The sequence below is a fragment of the Geotrypetes seraphini genome, chromosome 15, assembly GCF_902459505.1.
Source record: "Geotrypetes seraphini chromosome 15, aGeoSer1.1, whole genome shotgun sequence".
NCBI lineage: Eukaryota > Metazoa > Chordata > Amphibia > Gymnophiona > Dermophiidae > Geotrypetes > Geotrypetes seraphini.
In genome coordinates this window covers 59533685-59554004 of record NC_047098.1, presented here as the reverse complement: position 1 = coordinate 59554004, position 20320 = coordinate 59533685, and the positions used below count along the sequence as shown (strand labels likewise).

General features: G+C 42.4%; 1 protein-coding gene across 3 annotated transcripts in view; it reads right to left on the bottom strand.

The window, feature by feature from the left end:
- The window catches only part of GALNT17 (polypeptide N-acetylgalactosaminyltransferase 17), a 361915-nt gene that overhangs the window by 229270 nt on the left and 112325 nt on the right, over positions 1-20320 (bottom strand). For all 3 annotated transcript variants that reach the window (XM_033921217.1, XM_033921216.1, XM_033921218.1), the window contains one exon: positions 7717-7883. In XM_033921217.1, the coding sequence (XP_033777108.1) occupies positions 7717-7883 (167 nt within the window). The remainder of the gene's footprint in view (positions 1-7716; positions 7884-20320) is intronic.

Sequence of the window (20320 nt, the reverse complement as noted above, 5' to 3'; positions counted from 1 at the left end):
CCAACAATTTAAATTATCCCTTCCTTCCAGGAAAGGGATTAAAGGAGTTAAGATTTTCAGCCAATCTTTGATTTTTAAATTTTCCCAACTTTGGAATGATCTTCCGTCTTTTTTAAGGAGTTCTGGTTCGCTTCAATTTTTTTGTAAATCTTTTAAAAAACGTTTTTATTTGCTAAACATTTCAAAAATTGATCTTCTTGAAATTTGTTTCTATTTCTAATGGTTCTTATCTGTTTAAGTTAACTATTGTAATCCAAGTCGAGCTTTCATAGAATGATGACTCGGTATATAAAGCCAAGCATTAGATTAGATCTCAATGCAAGCCTCATTCCTTCAAATATGGGATTTCTGATTTTTTTTCTCGGCTGCTATGTTCTTTTCCAAGTGATTATTAATTCAGCATTTTATCTCCCGTCAGAATGAAACAAAATTAGCCCAAATTAATTAGGGCTCTGCTTGGATTCCATCTGTAGGCCGGTTATAATTTCTTTCATTTGTAAACATGTTTTCACAAAAGAGGTCTGAAATTCCTCACAAATCATTGTAGGTATGTGACGCACAGGTGGCAAATGGCATTTCTGTGTTTAATGATGCACGCTTCAACAAAAACATGGAAAAGATGAAAGGGAAGATTATCTCACAGACTGAAAGAAATTACACTATGAATTTGACAGAGCAATTTGATGCAGCAAGATATTTATAGCAACTGTGACCCCAAAATATCATTCTCCAAGCAGAATGAAATCAGCCACACAGTGAGTGATATCTGATTGGGCCAACATTAATCTCAGAAGACTTCAAGGGCCCGATATTGAAATTGAATGAAGTAGCCTGGCTACCTTCTGTGGTCCACCGCAATCCCAGATATAGCCCTGGCATTGAATACCTGGATCAAAATTCACTGCCAAGCCATTATTCAGTGGCTAGGCAGCTAAGGCCTGGTTGCTTTTTAGGTGGGTCTATCAAGCCCAGTGTCTCTCAAACTGAGTGCCATGGCACAGTGGTGTGCTCCGAAAAGATTCTGGGTGTGCCACAAGGGATTCCAGAATTTTACTTTACTTTTAAAAAATTCCCTTCATAAGAATACACTAGAATACATGACATGTACGTCACATACGCAAGAGTCTGTCAATGTTATAAGCATCTGTGTACGTAAGGATACAACCGCCAGGAAAAGCATCATTCTTTGATGAGATTCATCCTTGAAAACTAATTTTAGTTTTATTTTTTATGCAGTAGTTATCCTAACTTCAGCAACCAATCAAGGCTTTGCTACCGTTTGGATCTTCTTATCGTTACGAACTTGGATTTTCAGCTACGACAGAAATTAAAATGAAAAAAGGAGAACGACTTCAGAAGGTGGATGATGAAATGCGAGTTTGCTTGTCCACTATCGAGTCATGTTTTGAGTCAATTTGCACTCAAAAACAAGCGCATTCATCGCATTGATTAGCAATTCTGTTCTATCTACTTTACAATTCCCCATGCATAGCTTAAAGAACTTTAAATTATTAACGCTCAAATTTAATTTTTGTTTGCTGGTTTCGCAATTCCATAATTTCCAATTACAATGTGCCACAAAAAAACATTTGCTCAATTTAGTGTTCTGTGAAAAACAAGTTTTCAAGTTAATTTAAAATTTTATAAAAATGCTTATAAAACGTTCTAAGTGCTGTACATAAAAATAAAAAGAGAGGATACAAAACAATCAGAAATACAAAGACAAGTGTGGCGCAGTGGTTAAAGCTACAGCCTCAGCACCCAGGGGTTGTGGGTTCAAACCCACGCTGCTCCTTGTAACCCTGGGCAAGTCACTTAATCCCTCCATCGCCCCAGGTACATTAGACAGATTGTGAGCCCACCGGGACAGACAGGGAAAAATGCTTGAGTACCTGAATAAATTCATGTAAACCGTTCTGAGCTCTCCGGTAGGACAGTGTAGAAAATTGAATAAATAAATAAATCTTTGGACAGCAACTAACGGGAACAGAGGGGAAGAACTACAACGATATAAAGAAAAGTTTACAATAAAGGAAAAAACAAAGGGATGGGTACATGACTAGGAAAATTTTATAAAATAGAAGAAATTGAACGATTTACTGATCAGTTGTTTAGATATGCTAAGGATCTGATTGTGGATATCCAAAAGTTTGGAAGGAAAGAGGAGGTTCTGCTGTTGGGAGATTTCAACCTGCCGGATGCGGACTAGAATGTTCCGTCTGCGGAATCGGAAAGAAGTAGGGAGATTGTGGATGCCTTTCAAGAGGCTCTGCTCAGACAAATGGTGATGGAACCCACAAGGGAAAAAGCGATATTGGATCTGGTCCTCACAAATGGAGAGAGTATCTCTAATGTTCGAATGGGTGCTCACCTGGATTGTAGTGATCATCAAACGGTTTGGTTTGATATAACGGCTAAAGTGGAGAGCGGCCGCACGATACTTAAAGTCCTAGATTTCAAACGTACGGACTTTAATGCAATGGGAAAGTACCTGAAGAAAGAGCTGTTAGGATGGGAGGACATAAGAGAAGTGGAAAGACAGTGGTCTAAGCTGAAAGGAGCGATAAAAATGGCTACGGACCTTTATGTGAAGAAAATCAATAAAAACAAGAGAAAAAGGAAGCCGATATGGTTCTCCAACCTAGTGGCTGAGAAAATAAAGGCGAAAGAGTTGGCGTTCATGAAATATAAAAAAACCCAAGAAGAGGAGAGCAGAAAGGACTACAGGGTGAAACTGAAAGAAGCCAAGAGAGAGATACGCTTGGCGAAGGCACAGGCGGAAGAACAAATGGCTAAAAATGTAAAAAAGGGAGATAAAATTTTTTTCTGATATATTAGTGAAAGGAGGAAGATAAAAAATGGAATTGCTAGGCTAAAAGATGCTGGGAACAAATATGTGGAGAGTGATGAGGAGAAAGCAAATGTGCTAAACAAATACTTCTGTTCTGTGTTCACAGAAGAAAATCCTGGAGAAGGACCGAGATTGTCTGGCAAAGTTACACGAGAAAATGGAGTAGATTCTGCGCCGTTCACGGAGGAGGGTGTTTATGAGCAACTTGAAAAACTGAAGGTGGACAAAGCGATGGGACCAGACGGGATCCATCCCAGGATACTAAGGGAGCTCAGAGAGGTTCTGGCGAGTCCTATTAAAGACTTGTTCAACAAATCTCTGGAGACGGGAGTGATTCCTGGGGATTGGAGGAGAGCGGATGTGGTCCCTATTCATAAAAGTGGTCACAGGGATGAAGCAGGAAACTATAGGCCGGTGAGCCTCACTTCAGTTGTTGGAAAAATAATGGAAGTGTTGCTGAAAGAAAGGATAGTGTATTTCCTTGAATCTAATGGGTTACAGGATCCGAGGCAACATGGCTTTACAAAAGGTAAATCGTGCCAAACGAACCTGATTGAATTTTTTGATTGGGTGACCAGAGAGCTGGATCGAGGACATATGCTAGATGTAATTTACTTGGATTTCAGCAAAGCCTTTGATACAGTTCCTCATAGGAGGCTGTTGAACAAACTTGAAGGGCTGAAGTTAGGACCCAAAGTGGTGAACTGGGTCAGAAACTGGCTGTCGGACAGACGCCAGAGGGTGGTGGTTAATGGAAGTCGCTCGAAGGAAGGAAAGGTGACTAGTGGAGTCCCTCAGGGTTCGGTGCTGGGGCCAATCCTGTTCAATATGTATGTAAGTGACATTGCTGAAGGGTTAGAAGGAAAAGTGTGCCTTTTTGCAGATGATACCAAGATTTGTAACAGAGTAGACACCGAAGAGGGAGTGGAGAATATGAAAAAGGATCTGCAAAAGTTAGAGGAATGGTCTAATGCCTGGCAACTAAAATTCAATGCAAAGAAATGCAGAGTAATGCATTTGGGGATTAATAATAGGAAGGAACCGTATATGCTGGGAGGAGAGAAGCTGATATGCACGGACGGGGAGAGGGACCTTGGGGTGATAGTGTCCGAAGATCTAAAGCCGAAAAAACAGTGTGACAAGGCAGTGGCTGCTGCCAGAAGGATTCTGGGCTGTATAAAGAGAGGCGTAGTCAGTAGAAGGAAGAAGGTGTTGATGCCCCTGTACAGGTCATTGGTGAGGCCCCACTTGGAGTATTGTGTTCAGTTTTGGAGACCATATCTGGCGAAAGACGTAAGAAGACTTGAGGCGGTCCAGAGGAGGGCGACAAAAATGATAGGAGGCTTGCGCCAGAAGACATATGAGGAGAGACTGGAAGCCCTGAATATGTATACCCTAGAGGAAAGGAGAGACAGGGGAGATATGATTCAGACATTCAAATACTTGAAGGGTATTAACGTAGAACAAAATCTTTTCCAGAGAAAGGAAAATGGTAAAACCAGAGGACATAATTTGAGGTTGAGGGGTGGTAGATTCAGGGGCAATGTTAGGAAATTCTACTTTACAGAGAGGGTGGTGGATGCCTGGAATGCGCTCCCGAGAGAGGTGGTGGAGAGTAAAACTGTGACTGAGTTCAAAGAAGCGTGGGATGAACACAGAAGATTTAGAATCAGAAAATAATATTAAATATTGAACTAGGCCAGTTACTGGGCAGACTTGTACGGTCTGTGTCTGTGTATGGCCGTTTGGTGGAGGATGGGCAGGGGAGGGCTTCAATGGCTGGGAGGGTGTAGATGGGCTGGAGTAAGTCTTAACAGAGATTTCGGCAGTTGGAACCCAAGCATAGTACCGGGTAAAGCTTTGGATTCTTGCCCAGAAATAGCTAAGAAGAAAAAAAAAAAAAAAAAATTTAAATTGAATCAGGTTGGGCAGACTGGATGGACCATTCGGGTCTTTATCTGCCGTCATCTACTATGTTACTATGTTAGTGGATTTAAGTTTCAAATACGTCCTTAAAGAGAAAAGTTTTCAAATAACTCTTAAATCTTTCCAGTATGGGTTGCTCCATGTAGTATGTTTGACACTGATCTAGTCACTAACCATAACCAGCTAGTCACTGAATATTGATAGTGACCGACAATATCCTTATCACATAACCAGTCACCAGCCAATCCATGGAATGGGATATTGAGTGGGAGACAGCTAGCTATCTCCCGCTGAATATAAGTGGGCAGCTGACCATGTGCTATTTGGCCAGTCAGGAGCAATCCCTGGCCTGCCAAATAATGCTGACTATCGGGATGGAAATGTTTTTCTGAGCATGTGTGGGCTTCTTTCACACACTTAAAATAAAAAAAAAAGAAAACAAACAATCAAAACTCTACAATAGTCAAACCAGCCACAAGCGTAGGGTTTGGAAAATGGTCTTCCAAAGAGCCGGAGGTAAATCAAACAAGAGTTTTAGTAAGTAGCCACCATAAGATTCTTTCAAAGTCCACCACATAAAGATGCGAGTCCACAGGGGGCTGTGCTGCGGCACTGAAAACACTGCATCAGGATTTGTGATTTCTTAAAGAAGAGTGCAACATAGGGTTACCGTATTTGTAAAGGCAAACAAGAGGACACATGGCCATGCACCCAGTTCCTCCCCTAGGTGGTTGCCTGCTGTGTGCAGTCAGGGCCGTAGCAAGCGCAATGCCCCCCCCCCCCCCTTTCCCTATGATATATCAGACTTTCAGTTGTGAGTTTTGAACTTTATTCAAAATTAAAAATACAATCCTTTTTTCTACTTTTCTAATCATGTTGGTCTCAGTTTCTGCTTTATTCTGTCTTCTCTTAACTCTCATGTCAGAGAAGAGCGACTAAAATGGTTAAGGGGCTGGAGGAGTTGCCGTACAGTGAGAGATTAGAGAAACTGGGCCTCTTCTCCCTTGAAAAGAGGAGACAGAGGGGACATGATCGAAACATTCAAGATACTGAAGGGAATAGACTTAGTAGATAAAGACAGGTTGTTCACCCTCTCCAAGGTAGAGAGAACGAGAGGGCACTCTCTAAAGTTAAAAGAGGATAGATTCCATACAAACGTAAGGAAGTCCTTTACCCAGAGAGTGGTAGAAAACTGGAATGCTCTTCCGGAGGCTGTTATAGGGGAAAACACCCGCCAGGGATTCAAGACAAAGTTGGGCAAGTTCCTGCTGAACTGGAACATACGCAGGTAAGGCTAGACTCAATCAGGGCACTGATCTTTGACCTAAGGGCCGCCACGTGAGCGGACTGCTGGGCACGATGGACCACTGGTCTGACCCAGCAGCGGCAATTCTTATGTTGTGTTCATTTGTCATCATGTTCATTCTTGTCACTATTGTCAAGAATATTGTTATTTAGATCCATCTCCTATGAACATTTTAGAAAACTGCTGAAAACCTTTCTGTTTTCAAAATTTTTGACTAACTAGTCCTTTGCATTTTTCACAATTCAATATGTATTCTCTTAATCTTTTGTTAACCGCATTTAATTTATGGCTATGTAGTCTAGAATCTGCTGTTATGTTACGTGATTTTTCTCTCTCCTCCTGTCTTCTTTATCTCCTCTACTACATCCATCTCTAACATTGTTTTTCTCCTCTCAGTGTTCTTCAGTTTATTTTTTCTCCCTCTCTTTCTTCATTCATTTTTACTCTATAGTCTACCTGAACCAGAAATGGTTTTCAAGGGTGATGATGTGGAGGAACTGAAAAGAATCTTGGTGAATCTCGAAGATGTACCGAACCAAATCGACAAGTTAAAAGATGATAAATCACCAGGACCAGATGGTATACATCCCAGGGTACTTAAAAGAACTCAAACATAAAATTGCTGACCTGCTGTTAGTGATCTGTAACCTGTCACTAAAATCGTCTGTAGTACCTGAAGATTGGAGGGTGGCCCATGGTCTGACCCAGTAAGACTATTCTTATGCTCTTATGTTTTTAGTGTAGCAGGGGCTGCTGAAAAGTTCTCAGCCAAACCAACAAAGCTGGGGCAGTCTCCAGCAAGAGCTATTTATTTATTTTAAAAATTTATATACCATCTACAACTAGGCAGTTTATAAACATAAAAACTTAGGAATATCGCAAAGCAAAATCTTAAAAACAACTACTGTTAAAATAAACTCACTGTGCTACTGAAAACCTTCAACATTTCACAAAAATGCTATAACAAACAATTTTGTTTTAAATAATTTTAAAAATCTTAACCAATTGGAGAACACTTAGGGCCTCTTCTATTAAACTGCGCTAGCAGTTTCTAGTGCGGGGAACCGCACTGAATGGCCCGCGCTGCTCCTGATGTTCATAGAGTACCGATGAGCGTCGGGAACAGTGCAGGCCATTCATTGTGGCTCTGCGCTAAAAACTGCTAGTGCAGTTTAATAGAAGAGGGGGTTAGTCCAGCGGTTTTCCACTTTTTTTATTCCATATTTTTCTGACAGAATGAAAAAAGTGGAAAATCACTTGCCTAAGTCTATAGCCCTCAGTGGAGACTGCCCCAACTTTGTTGGTTGGGCTGAGAACTTTTTAGCTGCTCCTCGTACAGTATATCGCTCTGGACCTAAATGTAAGATTTTCTCGCTTGGACAGCTCCAATATGGTTAGGATTTACTAACTCTGTAGTCTGCAATTTTAATTTAATTTTAATAGTTTTAATTTTATTTTAAAAAATTTAAAAATGTTTTTCTTTTCCTTTTTGGAATATAGTTATTTCTATTATATGCTTTATAAATTTTGTGAACTGCTCTGTTATTGAAGGGCAGTATATTAAATAAAATAAACCAAAAACTATAAGGATATGATGAGATACAAAAGACTAGCATAGCATAGTGTGCATTACCTTCATCGCTGTTGTCGTCCACTAGAATGATCTCTTTCAGTAGGTGTGCTGGTGTGTGATTCACTGCACTGTGCACCGATCTCAGAATCACTGACAAAGCTTCATTGACAAAGATGAAAATTAGAGAAATCTGCGGCAGGTCCTTGACATATTTCAACTCTTTACACCTGTAAAGCGAAAAGAAGGAGGTGGGTTAATAGAAGAATTGTAGCTTGGCCTGGGACAGAGATATATAGTGGAAACCAGCCAAAAGCAGGTAATTCTATAAGGGGGCACCTAGATTTAGTCTCTTCTATAAAGAAAAACAGGCACCTAGAATACAACCAAGAGTATTACTGTATATACTTGAATATAACCCGAGGCAACCTTCCCCCCCCCCAAAAAAAAAAAGATGAAAAAAGGTTGACTCGATTATAAACCGGGGGTTAATATTCAAGTGCAGTGCCTTGCCTTGTCCTGCTAGGCTCAGCACTCTGTTCCCTCTCCCTCCCTGCTTGCCCCCTCACTCCCTCCCTCCCCTGCCAGTCTCTGCTGGAACAGCAGAGATCCCTCCTGTTTCCTGTCCCAGCTGATTCTAAGAAATTTTACCTCCCTCCTGCCTCCCCCGCGGACCCTTAGAATGCCTGGAGATCTAGCGACCTTCCTTCACTCCTGCCTGTGCAGAACCACTAGCTGATTTGGCTGCCACAAGTTCTCGCTAACGGCTAGCAGCTCTGCATGGGCAGGAGTGAAGCAATGTTCCTCCTTCCACAATTCACCGCTGGACTACCAGGGATTCTAAAGGTACACAGGGGAAGTGGGAAGGTGGTAAAAATTCTTAGAATTGACTTAGATAGGGGCGGGAGGGATTCCTGCTGTCCCAGCCTACCGCTGGACCACCAGGGATTTAAAAGGTACACCGGGGAGGGGGAGGGAGGGAGGTAAAAGCTGGTAGAGTCAGCCGGGACAGGAGATGGAAGAGATCCCTCTTGTCCTGGTCCACTGTAGGACCACCAGGTCTCACGGCAGGCCCAGCAAGGCCTGCAACAGGTCCGGGAGGGGGGCGGGTATATGGTATATGAACTGGAATAAATCTGATTCATATCTGTTTTGCTCTATAATCATCCTTAGTTTGCATCATTTTCATTCAGTTTGACCACAGTATAGAGCAGTGTATTGCAAATTGTGTGCCTCCTGAGATTTGAGGTGTGCTGCAAGATGCTGGGGAGGAGAGGCGCCGGCTGACTGCCTACAGGACATGCTTCTCACAGCGCGAAGCACTTCCTGTAGGCAATCAGCCAGCGCCAACACCTCTCCTCTCCGCGTGTGTTCCCTGCCAGCTCCTCCCACTAGCAGCTCAGGGCCCATCTAGAGGGCCTGTGTGCATGTGCCAATGTGATGATGTCATGCATGCTGATGTCATCACATCAACGTTGGTGCACTTCCGATTGCCTCGAGCCACGGCCATTACATTTATTGTGCCATGGCTCAACAAAGTTTGCGGAACACTAGTATAGAGCAAAGAGTTTAAATTATAATAGATTAAGATAGAATCATCTTTATATACTTAACAGAGAAATAATTGGATGTTATTATTTATTTAATTTATAATGCACTCTATTCACAGTTCTAGGTAGGCTACAAGTTCATATGAAAACAGTGAAGAAAATATCAATGTAAATCTATTCCACTATACAGACTGGTGGTTAGATGAATTAATTTATAGTCTGATTGACTTGAGAAGTGTTTAATATTCAACAAGGCACTTGCTGTTTTAAACTAGCAGATACAAGTACAAACAATTGATTTTTATTGCTGTTTATTGATACTTATTCAATGTTTTTATTTGATCTGATTATTGTTCCCTGATCCATCTTTCATACTTTCAGCTGTGTGGGAAAGGGGCCAACGGTGGGTGGGTTGGAGAAGAGGACGTATTCTTGAAGAAAGTGTGAGGGAGTGTGTAAAAACACTCCCTCATAGAGGCACATTAAGGGGAAAGGGAATGGGACCTGCATACTGCCTTTTTGTGGTCATACATTCAAGGTGGTTTACATATATACAGGTAGTTATTTTGTACCTGGGGCAGTGGAGAATTAAGTCACAAGGAACATCACTGGGGTTTGATTTCACAACTTCACGGTGGTGAGGCAGCAGCTTTAGCACTGGGCCACTTCTCACTCATGGGTCTGGCTCAGTAAGGGCACGGCAGGGAGGGCATGGTCCAGGCAAGATAAAACTCCCCAAGTACAATTAAGCCAGAGAGGCCCAAGGAAAAGAAAAGCTACCCTCCAGCACACATATAAACAGCAAAAACTTGTTTCAGGTAGGCTGTTTTTATCTTAGAACCTTGGGAAACTTTAATCCTGGAGACCAGACTAGAGCAAAGCCTGGTTTTGATTTATCTTGAGGAGACTTTGCCTCTGCCAGGGACATGTCGTGGGGGAGATTATCTTTGAATCCAAAAGACTGTTTTTGTTCTCATTTCATCAAGAAAGGAAAAGGTTTGGACCTTCTTTTGAATATTAATAAAGTGTTTTGTTGCACCATCAACCCATTGAAAGGCTGTGTCTGTTAAGGCTCTGCACCCAACCCTTGCTCACACTGCTAGAACAGCATTTTAAAAATATCTATGTGTATCTCACAACATGTTCTTCAAATATGCTGAGTACACAGGCACTCCAGCAGGATTTCGAAAGGGAAAATTCATCAACTATTTCCTTTGAAAATGAGCTTGCAGTCTACTGAATTTAAAGGCCAGCAAACTGCGGGGCCTACTTAACCATTAAGCAAACTCAGCAGTTAACTAGGGCAGTGTTTCTCATCCATTTCAAGCCAAGTAACCCCCTAAGCCTAACAAATACCAACTTAGTACGCCCGCCCAAGCTCTGCTCCAGACCCACCCAAACTCCGCCCTTGACCTGCCCAAGCTCCGCATGTGGGGGTGGGGAGTGGGGCAGAGTCAGGAAATCCAGTGTACTTGTGTGCCTAGGGCCCATCGAAGGATTAATTCTTCCCTGCTCCTTAACTACAACCACTAGACATTGTGCTTGGCTGAGATAAGCTCTTAGGTCTGGCTAGGACTAGGCTTTGTACCAGGCTGAAGGAAGACTGTGTGGCCGTCACAAGCCATAGTCCGTGTCCTGGGTACTGTCAGCCTCAGGCCCACCTCAGGACTCTTGAGCCAAAAGACAGTTCCTTGTATGCCTGACCCTGTGGAGTAACAGGGTGCAGGCTTTTCCTTTTGAGTTAATAAAGAGGTTTCCTTTACATTTTGTGCTGGTGTCTGGCTGTTCATGCACAGGCCCAAACCCAAACCTCGCTCGTGTTGTTATAGTCCCCAAACATTAATAAAAGAGCTCAGTTTCTGCACATTCAGTGCAGCCTTTTCACGGATTCTGTGGCTGATTACTGTAAGGTGAGACCCTCAGTGATCACCCCACTCCTGGCCTGGTATTTGAGTATAGAGTGGCACCTTAGAAAACAAATGCACTGGTTACTAGATCTCATTGCATAAAAAGGAGCCTGTGGTAAAACCACATGACTTTGTGGTAAAATAATTTGCCTTACTTGTAGTTCACATTGATTACTACACCCCAAGATGACTTTTGGAAATTATCTTTGTGTGTGTTTACATTTTTAAAAAGTTGAATATTTAAAAGTGTGATGTCCATTTATTAATTTTTGGAGGACTGTTCAGGAATGGATGATGTTGGAATAATCATAACTGTTGAATTTAATTCTAAAAATATTGTTGTCAGGGAGGGGGAGTGTCTAGGGGCATGAATGATAATTGGAGGTGGGGGTAGGGTTACCATATGGCTCCAGAAAAAAAAAAAAAGAGGACGGATTGAGATATCCAGGTTTTACTTCCTTCGAAAGCTATGGAAGTAAGGAAGATGGATAGAGGCAACCGGGTTTTACTTCCATTAAAATCAATGGAAGTAAAACCCGGATGCCTCAATCTGTCCTCTTTTTCTGGAGCCGTATGGTAACCCTAGGTGGGGGGACCATGTGCAAAGTTGGAGGTTCACATAAGACATCTTATCTAGGGTTACCAGAAGTCCTGATTTAGAGCAGTATTTATAAACTCGGTCCAGTCAGGTTTTCAGGATACCCACATTGAATTTGCATAAACTTTGATTGGCATACACTGCCTCCATTATATGCAAATGTCTTTCATGCGTATTGATTATGGATATCTTAAAAACCTGACTGACAAGGGGGTACTCCAGGACTGAGTTGAGAAACACTGTTTTAGAGGACATGTCTTAGACGACCGGGCGGCTTTTCAAAGCTCGGAACTTTGTCCGGGTTTTGAAAAGCTGGTATGATCGGAGCCAGGACCGGAGTGCATCTGCGCATGCGAGGATGTGACGTGATGATGTCGCACGCGTGCGCAGATGCACTCCCGCCCTAGCCCATAGAGATGAGGTTTCTGTGGGGCAGGCCAAGGGACATAATTGGGCTGGGCCATGAATCCTCTTTTACCAGATGGAAAATCTGGTAACCCCAATCTTATCCTCTTGTACCAGCCCTTGCAAGAGGTGCCAAAATGGCCGCTTGGCGATACTTTATTTGTATTGCAGATGAGGCTGAACGAAAGGTTTAAAGGATTCGCTTTAAATTTGTATCATGCACTATATTAAACAGACCAATAGGATCTTTCCTCTTTTTGGTTATGCTGAAAGAAAAAAAAAAAAAAAAGCTAACTTTCCCATAACACTTGTTCGATTGCTCCTGATGCTGCTCCCGATGATCACTGAGTTCCTATGAACATCGGGAGCAGCGCCCACCATTCAGCGCGGCTCCCCGCACTAGAAACTGTTATCGCAGTTTCATAAAAGAAGGGGTAAGTCTCAAGTACTTTATTGAATAACAAAATATATCAAATATATGGACTAATAAAGAGAAGTGGTGATTACTAATTCCTTTTTGACAATGTCTTGCGAGGGTCACCTGTGGTGGTCCTAGAAGTGAAACAAAGTACCTTTAATGTAATAAACTGATTCTTGAAGATATTTATGAATAAGCAGTACTTTGAATGCTCGTATTGAACATATCTCTAATTGGTGCATTTAATTCTATTTAGGACAGATAGACAAGAAAAACTCATTATCTTCTGGATATGAGATGCAAGGTGGCATGGTCAATGATACTAAGGGCCGTATTTTCCAAATGGTGCCCTGAAGTTAGGCTGTTAGGCATCCTACCACCATCTAACGAACCAATTGGAGTGCACTTTTTTTAAAAAGATGCGGGCACCATTCTTAGACACCTGTCTTACGCCTATGGAGATGCATTAAGGACGCCTATAGATGCCTAAGGCCTGTGTGAGTGTGGTTTTCACCGGAAGTGGATTTAGGCATCCGTAGGTGTCCTTATGCACCTCCGTAGGCACGAGATCAGAACCTTAAATGTAGGCCTTTAAAATGATAGCCTACATTTAAGGCCACCTAAAAAAAAAAAAAAGACGCAATTCTGGACACGGTACCTGCCATTGATTGACACGCCCATCACAGAAAATGAGGTAGCATGATATACTTTATCTTCCTTAAAATGGGTACTAAGACCTCCCTAGTTCTTTATAATGGAAAATCATTTATTTTTTTCTATTATAACACCTTTGCCAAATGTTTCTTCAAAAAAAATTTTAAAAATTTTTTTTTTTTTTTTTTTTTAAATATTTCTATAAAACATCCCCAAACCCAAAAAGTATCTTAGGATGCAATAAAGATGAAGGAGAGAAACATTAGAGCTTCAATTGGATCGGGATCATGGGGCCTCTTATAGCACACAGCTATTTCAGTACCCACTTCCCTGGTCTCAAACTTGTTTAATCATTTGTTTCTCCCCCCTACCCTTTCTTCACAAAACTTTCATAGATATAATATCAGCTTTCATTCCAGCTACAATGGACTCTAAAATAGCAATAGGCAAACATGTGAGACTTAACTGTCCAAAAAACAAACTGCAGACTGATATGTACAAGATGCAGGCAGTGTTTATTATACCAAATATTTAATGCAGTGAACGATACCACCTTATTACAAACCAAGGGAGACAACACGGTACAAACCCTCCATATTCTCTGTGATAGGGGATTAACAGAACCGCAAATATAGAAAAACCGTATTTACGTTATTCGCTGTTTTCTATTAAAAACCATCGTAAATATAGTGAACCCGCGAATAACATGGTGGGAGACCTGGTCTGTTCCTGAAGGAGAGGCAAAACACGGTGAAGAAAGTGCTGGGAATCAGCGATTTTCTCTGTAAACGCTTGGAATCAGCAATTTCTCTATTTCCGTGTTTCGGAGAAAACACCTTCTTCAGGGGTCCATGGTAGATAAGGTATGAAATAAACCACAATAAAAAGGTATAAAACAAACGCCTGTGTAGACTGGATTCTCAAGCCAACTGCGCAACGCGAAAAAAGGACTCCAGCGCTGCTCAAATTACTCTCCCCACGCTCAGGTACAGCTGACCCTTTAAAAGCGTTTTGGTCAATGGGCCTGCATCGGAAGATTCACCTGCACACAAGTACATCGTTTCTCGCCTTCATCTTTATTGCATACTAATATACTTTTGGGGTTTGGGGATGTTTTATAGAAATGTTTAAAAAAAAACATTGTTTTTAAAGAAAGATTTGGCATCTCCATAGGCGCAAGAGAGGTAGTTCTCCCCTCTTATCATCTAGTACAAGTAGAAACATAGAAGATGACGGCAGATAAGGGCCATAGCCCTTCAGGTCTGCCCACTCTACTGACCCACCCCCAAGTCTACTGTCCTAGGGATCCCACTCCTGGTGACAGGTTCCCTTGGCTTAACCCTCTAAGGCAGGGGTGTCCAATGTCGGTCCTCGAGGGCCGCAGTCCAGTCGGGTTTTCAGAATTTCCCCAATGAATATGCATTGAAAGCAGTGCATGCACATAGATCTCATGCATATTCATTGGGGAAATCCTGAAAACCCGACTGGACTGCGGCCCTCGAGGACCGACATTGGACACCCCCTGCTCTAAGGGATCCCACATGGGCATCCCATTTGCTCTTAAATTCTTGCACGCTGTTTGCCTCGATCACCTGCACCGGGAGCTCGTTCCAAGGATCAACCACTCTCTCGGTGAAGAAATATTTCCTGGTGTCACATTTATTGTTCTCGAATGCAGTGGTCATTGTAAAGCTACCCGCTAATTTTAATTGTAAAATGCCTAGAAACTATGTATAGGCAATTGAACAAAATTTACATAAACATGTATGTACAGCGCTGCGTATGTCTAGCAGCGCTAAAGAAATGATTATTAATAGCAGTAGTAGAAGAAAACCCTGGAGGTGCCGAACGTTTTGACGCTTACTGGTGCCTAAATCCAATTTAGATGCCACTAGGTGTGATTCTCTAATTAGCATCTAACCTCCGATTGACATGTGCTACGCGCCACATTCCTCGGCGTCTGTTTTAGGCACCGTTTAAAAAATCGAGACCTAAATGTCCATCTCATTGCGCATCTCAGAACAGGGTTACCAGGTTTTCCCGATGGAAAATTCGGACCCACGGCCACGCCCCGAGGCCCACCCAGTTCCCCTCCCCAGCCCCGCCCCCGGATGGCATCTGCGCAGGCGCAGACATGATGCAGTGGTGTCGCGTGCACGTGATGTCGCCGCATTGCGGCCGACGCAATTTTGACGGGAAGCTTTTCAAAACCCGGACAAAGTGCCGGGTTTTTGAAAAGCCGTCAAGGGAAATCCAGACATCTGGTAACCCTATCTTCGAACAAGCTCTACGTTGGCAGAATCCTGTTGCAATATACTAGCAAAATTTTGAGGTGTCCTAACCTGGACATCTCAATTACAATTTGTATGTCCTTTCTCAAATGTCATTCAGTATGAAATATTAGAAGTGCTATATATCTGTAATGAAATGTGTACATTTTTGGTTACAAAACCCATAAAATATCACATTAATGAGGTCTCATGCTGCAGTTTTTTCATTAAACTCCAGGGCAAAATGTCATGGTAATGTATCAGTGTTGTAAGATCTGGCATTATATCTCTGTATAGCAGTCTACTGAGTGTACTATAATTTACAATCTATGTCATTTCTTCTCCTTTTCTCTCTCCTCTGCCCTCTACCTTGCCACAGTTTGTCTTTATTTTAGTCAGCACGTGGGCCTCTGCTTTATCTTAGCTTTGGCACGAGCCTCAGCCGTTGATAATCCTTGCCTAATCCGCTCCATTCATACTGTAATCCTTTCCTGCAACTCCACCGAGCCCTGGCACAGCAACGTGTGATGATACACTGCCATGTCAAACGAGCAAACTTGCTAAGCATTCATAAAGATCCTTATTTTCAACCACCTTCAATATCTGTCAAGCTTTGTGAACCAACTGCCACATTCAAAATTAATAAATACCTCACGTGGTCTCTGTTCCCGGCACATGGGCGGGAGGGGGGGGGAACATTTAATTTAGGGGATCATGAAAATCAGTGCTACACTCCTAGGATTGGATTCAGTAAAAAGCGCTATTCTATAAATGGTGCTCCAAGTTGTACACTGTATATTGAAAAGCACATGGCACCAGGATCCATGCCCAATTTTGGGCAGAAGGATTTATACCAGGTATCTGCTCAATCAGAGTCTTAGGCCACTTCCAGTTCATCCCAGAATGCACTAGGAAGTAGGCCTAAGACTCTGGTTGGCCCAGGAATAATTAATAGTAGTAGCAGGCGCCTTGCAGTAGATACCTATCTCAAAGTGGTAGGCACCTACCATCTAATTAATTGCACTCTATGAAGGCGTGGTAGGCACGTGGGATCTCTTAGAGAGAGGAAGAGATAAGGGTTACTGCGGATGGGCATACTGGATGGGCCATTTGGCCTTCATCTGCCATCATGTTACTACGTTTCTATAACCATAAAGTTCTATGACATTAGAACGTAAGAATTGCCGCTGCTAGGCCAGACCAGTGGTCCATCGTGCCCAGCTCACGCGGCGGCCCTTAGATCACAGACCAGTAAAGGTGTAGGTGTAAAGAGCCTTAGCCAATAGGGAGAGGAGGAGATAATAATAATAATAATAATTTTATTCTTATATACCGCCAAAGCCGTAGTAGTTCGAGGCGGTTTACAATAAGAGGAGCTGGACAATCAGCGAAGATAGGTACAAAGTACGGTTTTAAAGTACATGAAGCGGATACAGGGATAAGAGGGCTGGAACATGCTGCGAGACTAGGCGCACTGGACAGACATCAATGCATAATGGTGACTGCAGATGGGCAGACTGGATGGTCCACTTGGCCTTTATCTGCCACCATGATTCTTGGCCTACACGAGTGTGCTTAAGTTAAAAAAATGCCCAAGATCTGCCTAGAATCTGCTCCTATCGACACCTACTTGCTGATAGGCGCCTTGACGTAGACACCTATTTCGAAGTGGTAGGCGCCTACCATCTTATTCACTGCATTTTAATTGTTTTTCTAATAGCAATTTTCAATTAACATCACCAACTAAGGCTTATTCAATAATTAAGTTAGGTTCCTAGATTGGCTAAGCGCAACAGTCTAGGCACCTAACTTTAGGCCTCTTTTATAGAATCGGGGCCTAAAAGATTTGCACGCAGATCTTTATAGAATAGTGTTTAGCAAGAAGCACATGCAAATTCCAAATTGGAGCCAAAGTTAGTGCCCAATTATTACTAATTATCAGCTCATTACTCAATTAAAATGCACTCACCGCTTGGGTGGGCACTGTGACCGGGCTCAGCCAAGCTGGGCTCAGCAAGTGGCCCACAAACCTGGGCCGAGCAGTTTGCGAGATTGTTTTGGTAGCTTGGTACTGCTTTAATCAAGAGTTCAAAACTTTGGGTGCAATTTTCTTGGGTCCTGTTTATTGCTTCACCAGCATAAACAAGTGTCAAATAAATGCTCAGGTCTGTTTGTAGCACCTTGTGCCTAAGTCCAGCATTCACAAACCAACCAAAACAATTGCAGTTTAAGCCAAAAATATGCCAAAATGTAAAAGTCTTATTTCAACAAAATGAAAGGTTTTCTTCTGCCAGGCAAAACTCCCTTGGGGTTAGGCTTAATGCCCCATGGGTGGGATCCTCTCCAAATAATTTTCCCTCAGTGGAACAGCTTGGAGAGATCCCATCCCCAGATCCCAACAAAATGACTGCCTGTGGATTATGATTTAAAGTTCAAAAACAAAACTTCAGCATTTTCAATAAATTTGAGCAGACTTTACTTTTCCCTCCAGCTCCCTTTTAGCAATGGATCTCAGCTTATGTCCATCCCTTCAGAGCTGGGCCAATCAGAACATTCTATTTCCATATCATAGGTAATGTCATTATCCGCTATTTCACTATCCTGCACAAACACAGAATCAGCCTTATTAGTTAGTCTCCCCATAATTTGTTTTTAATTGTACATCGCTTAGAATGTCTCATATAGGCGATTTATCAAATAAACTTGAACTTGAACTTATCATTAGCCTTTTCTTCACAAACCTCTGCCTGAGTTTGTTGCCACCTCGGACTTTTGCTTCCTGGTTCTCTGTGGCTGGAGTCTGCTGCTTTCTTTTTGCTGTGTGCCCCTGGCTTGCTGGAACTCCTTGTGTGTGTGAGCTAATTAGCTCACACATACCACAGATGAGTGTGAGTAGCCTGTCCTCTGAGCCCTTCTAATCTGGCCTAAACCAGTCTCAGATTGATTGGGAATGGCTTGTATTCCAGCCCTGCTTTTCCCCTTCACTAGCCCTGTGGCTGCTGGGACATGTAGTCTTCCTGGCTGCTTCCTTACAGCTGGCTTGGGGAAAGCTAAACTCAGTGCTGGATGCTTTAGGCTTGAGGAGGTTCAACTATTGGAAGGCTTGGTTTTTGAATATTCCTAGGGGCGGCTTTGGGAGTTATACTAGCAGACTTAGGTATACTTTTAATGTTTTCAACTTTACGTTCCTCTTTTGGCAAGGCTTCTTCACTAGGAACAGGGGCAACCCTGTGACAGCATCCAAATTCAGGCATCCAGTCATGGGGCTGACATTTTTTCCATCCTAAATCCACTGCGTTGCTGCCTACTTTTTAGGCTCATAAATTTAGAAGTGTACTGAAACTAGGAGCATAAATTTAGGTCTCAGTCTTAGCAAATTTTCAAAGAACCCAGTTTAGGGACCCAACTCTGCATACTGGGAGCCTAAACCCTTTAAAAGCATGCCCAGAGCTCTGTAAGAAGATGTCTCCCAATCTTAAGACAGCCTATATCAGGACCTCAGAAAGCAAAATATTTTTAATTTAAAACAACAAGTGAAAGGGTAACAGACTGAGAATCTTAGCAGTAAGGCATGTAAAAAATCAAAAATCGATAGAGGTAAAATTCCTCACACCCCTAGTGCTTATTCTGCAGCCCAGTAGAAAACTCATATATTTGTGAGGCAAGTAACTGGACGTATTAACTGGTAAATATATCATTGTTTGATTAGACATTTAGACCTGAATTATAAGCAGATTCATTTTGGAAGAACACGTTGTTGACCGCCACAAACAACTTCAACTAGTGTTATGGGGGAAGGGACAGGGAGTGTGCATGTGGAGGGGAGGATGGGAAGAGGCAGGGGGGGTCAGAAGGGAGGACGGATGCCGGCTCCCCCACCAACATGGCACCCAAGGCGGACCGCCCCCCTCGCCCCCACCCCCGTTACTAAACCACTGCCGGTGAACTCACTTGTCCGCAGCTATCTAGTCACTTTCAGCAGCACTGAAAATGACTGGTTAGCACTGAACTTAAAGCTGATTATATCCGAGGCATTCTGGGGGCCCAGTTACATCCTAATATTCAGACTAGATTTAGCGCATAAATAGGATCACATAAAAAGCTGTCCTAACTTTATCCGCTAACCCTTGATCGGATAAGTCTAAATATTAACTGGTTTTACACTAGTTGACTTTAAAGAAAAACAGAAATTCAATGCCGAAACCCATACGGCATTGAATTTCAGGTTTTAGCACCAATAGCTGTTTATCAGTCGAACAGAAAATATCAGCAGAAAATGACTTGTTTTGCCTAGTCTTATGTTTTGTCACATCTTACCTATTTTATTGTCATTTTCCTTTCCTGTCAGGAAGGTCCCATTTGGGCCAATATTTGAAGGAACCAATGGGGATAATTCCATAAATGGGTCCAAAAATACAGGTATAAATAATCTGCAAAACATTAGATCAGGGCTGCCCAATCCGGTCCTCGAGATCTACTGACAGGCCAGGTTTTCAGGCCATCCACAATGAACATGCATGAGAGAGATTTGCATACCAAGAAGGCAGCGCAGGCAAATCTCTCTCATGCAAATTCATTATGGATATCCTGAAAACCTGGCCTGACAGTAGATCTCGAGGACCGGACTTGGGCAACCCTGCATTAGATAGATCAAAATAGAGCTTTATTGAATCAAAAATACCAGATGTGGGCCACGTTTCGCCCCAAACTAGGGCTGCTTCAGGGGGCTTTTTTTTTTTAAAATCAATGACCAAAGTGCTAAATTGCACTCTAACATAATTAAATGAGACATATTTTAAAAACCTTGTGATAGCCTCCAAGGAGGATGGAAGCCCAGGATTAGTTCTGGCTACATTTGTGAGACT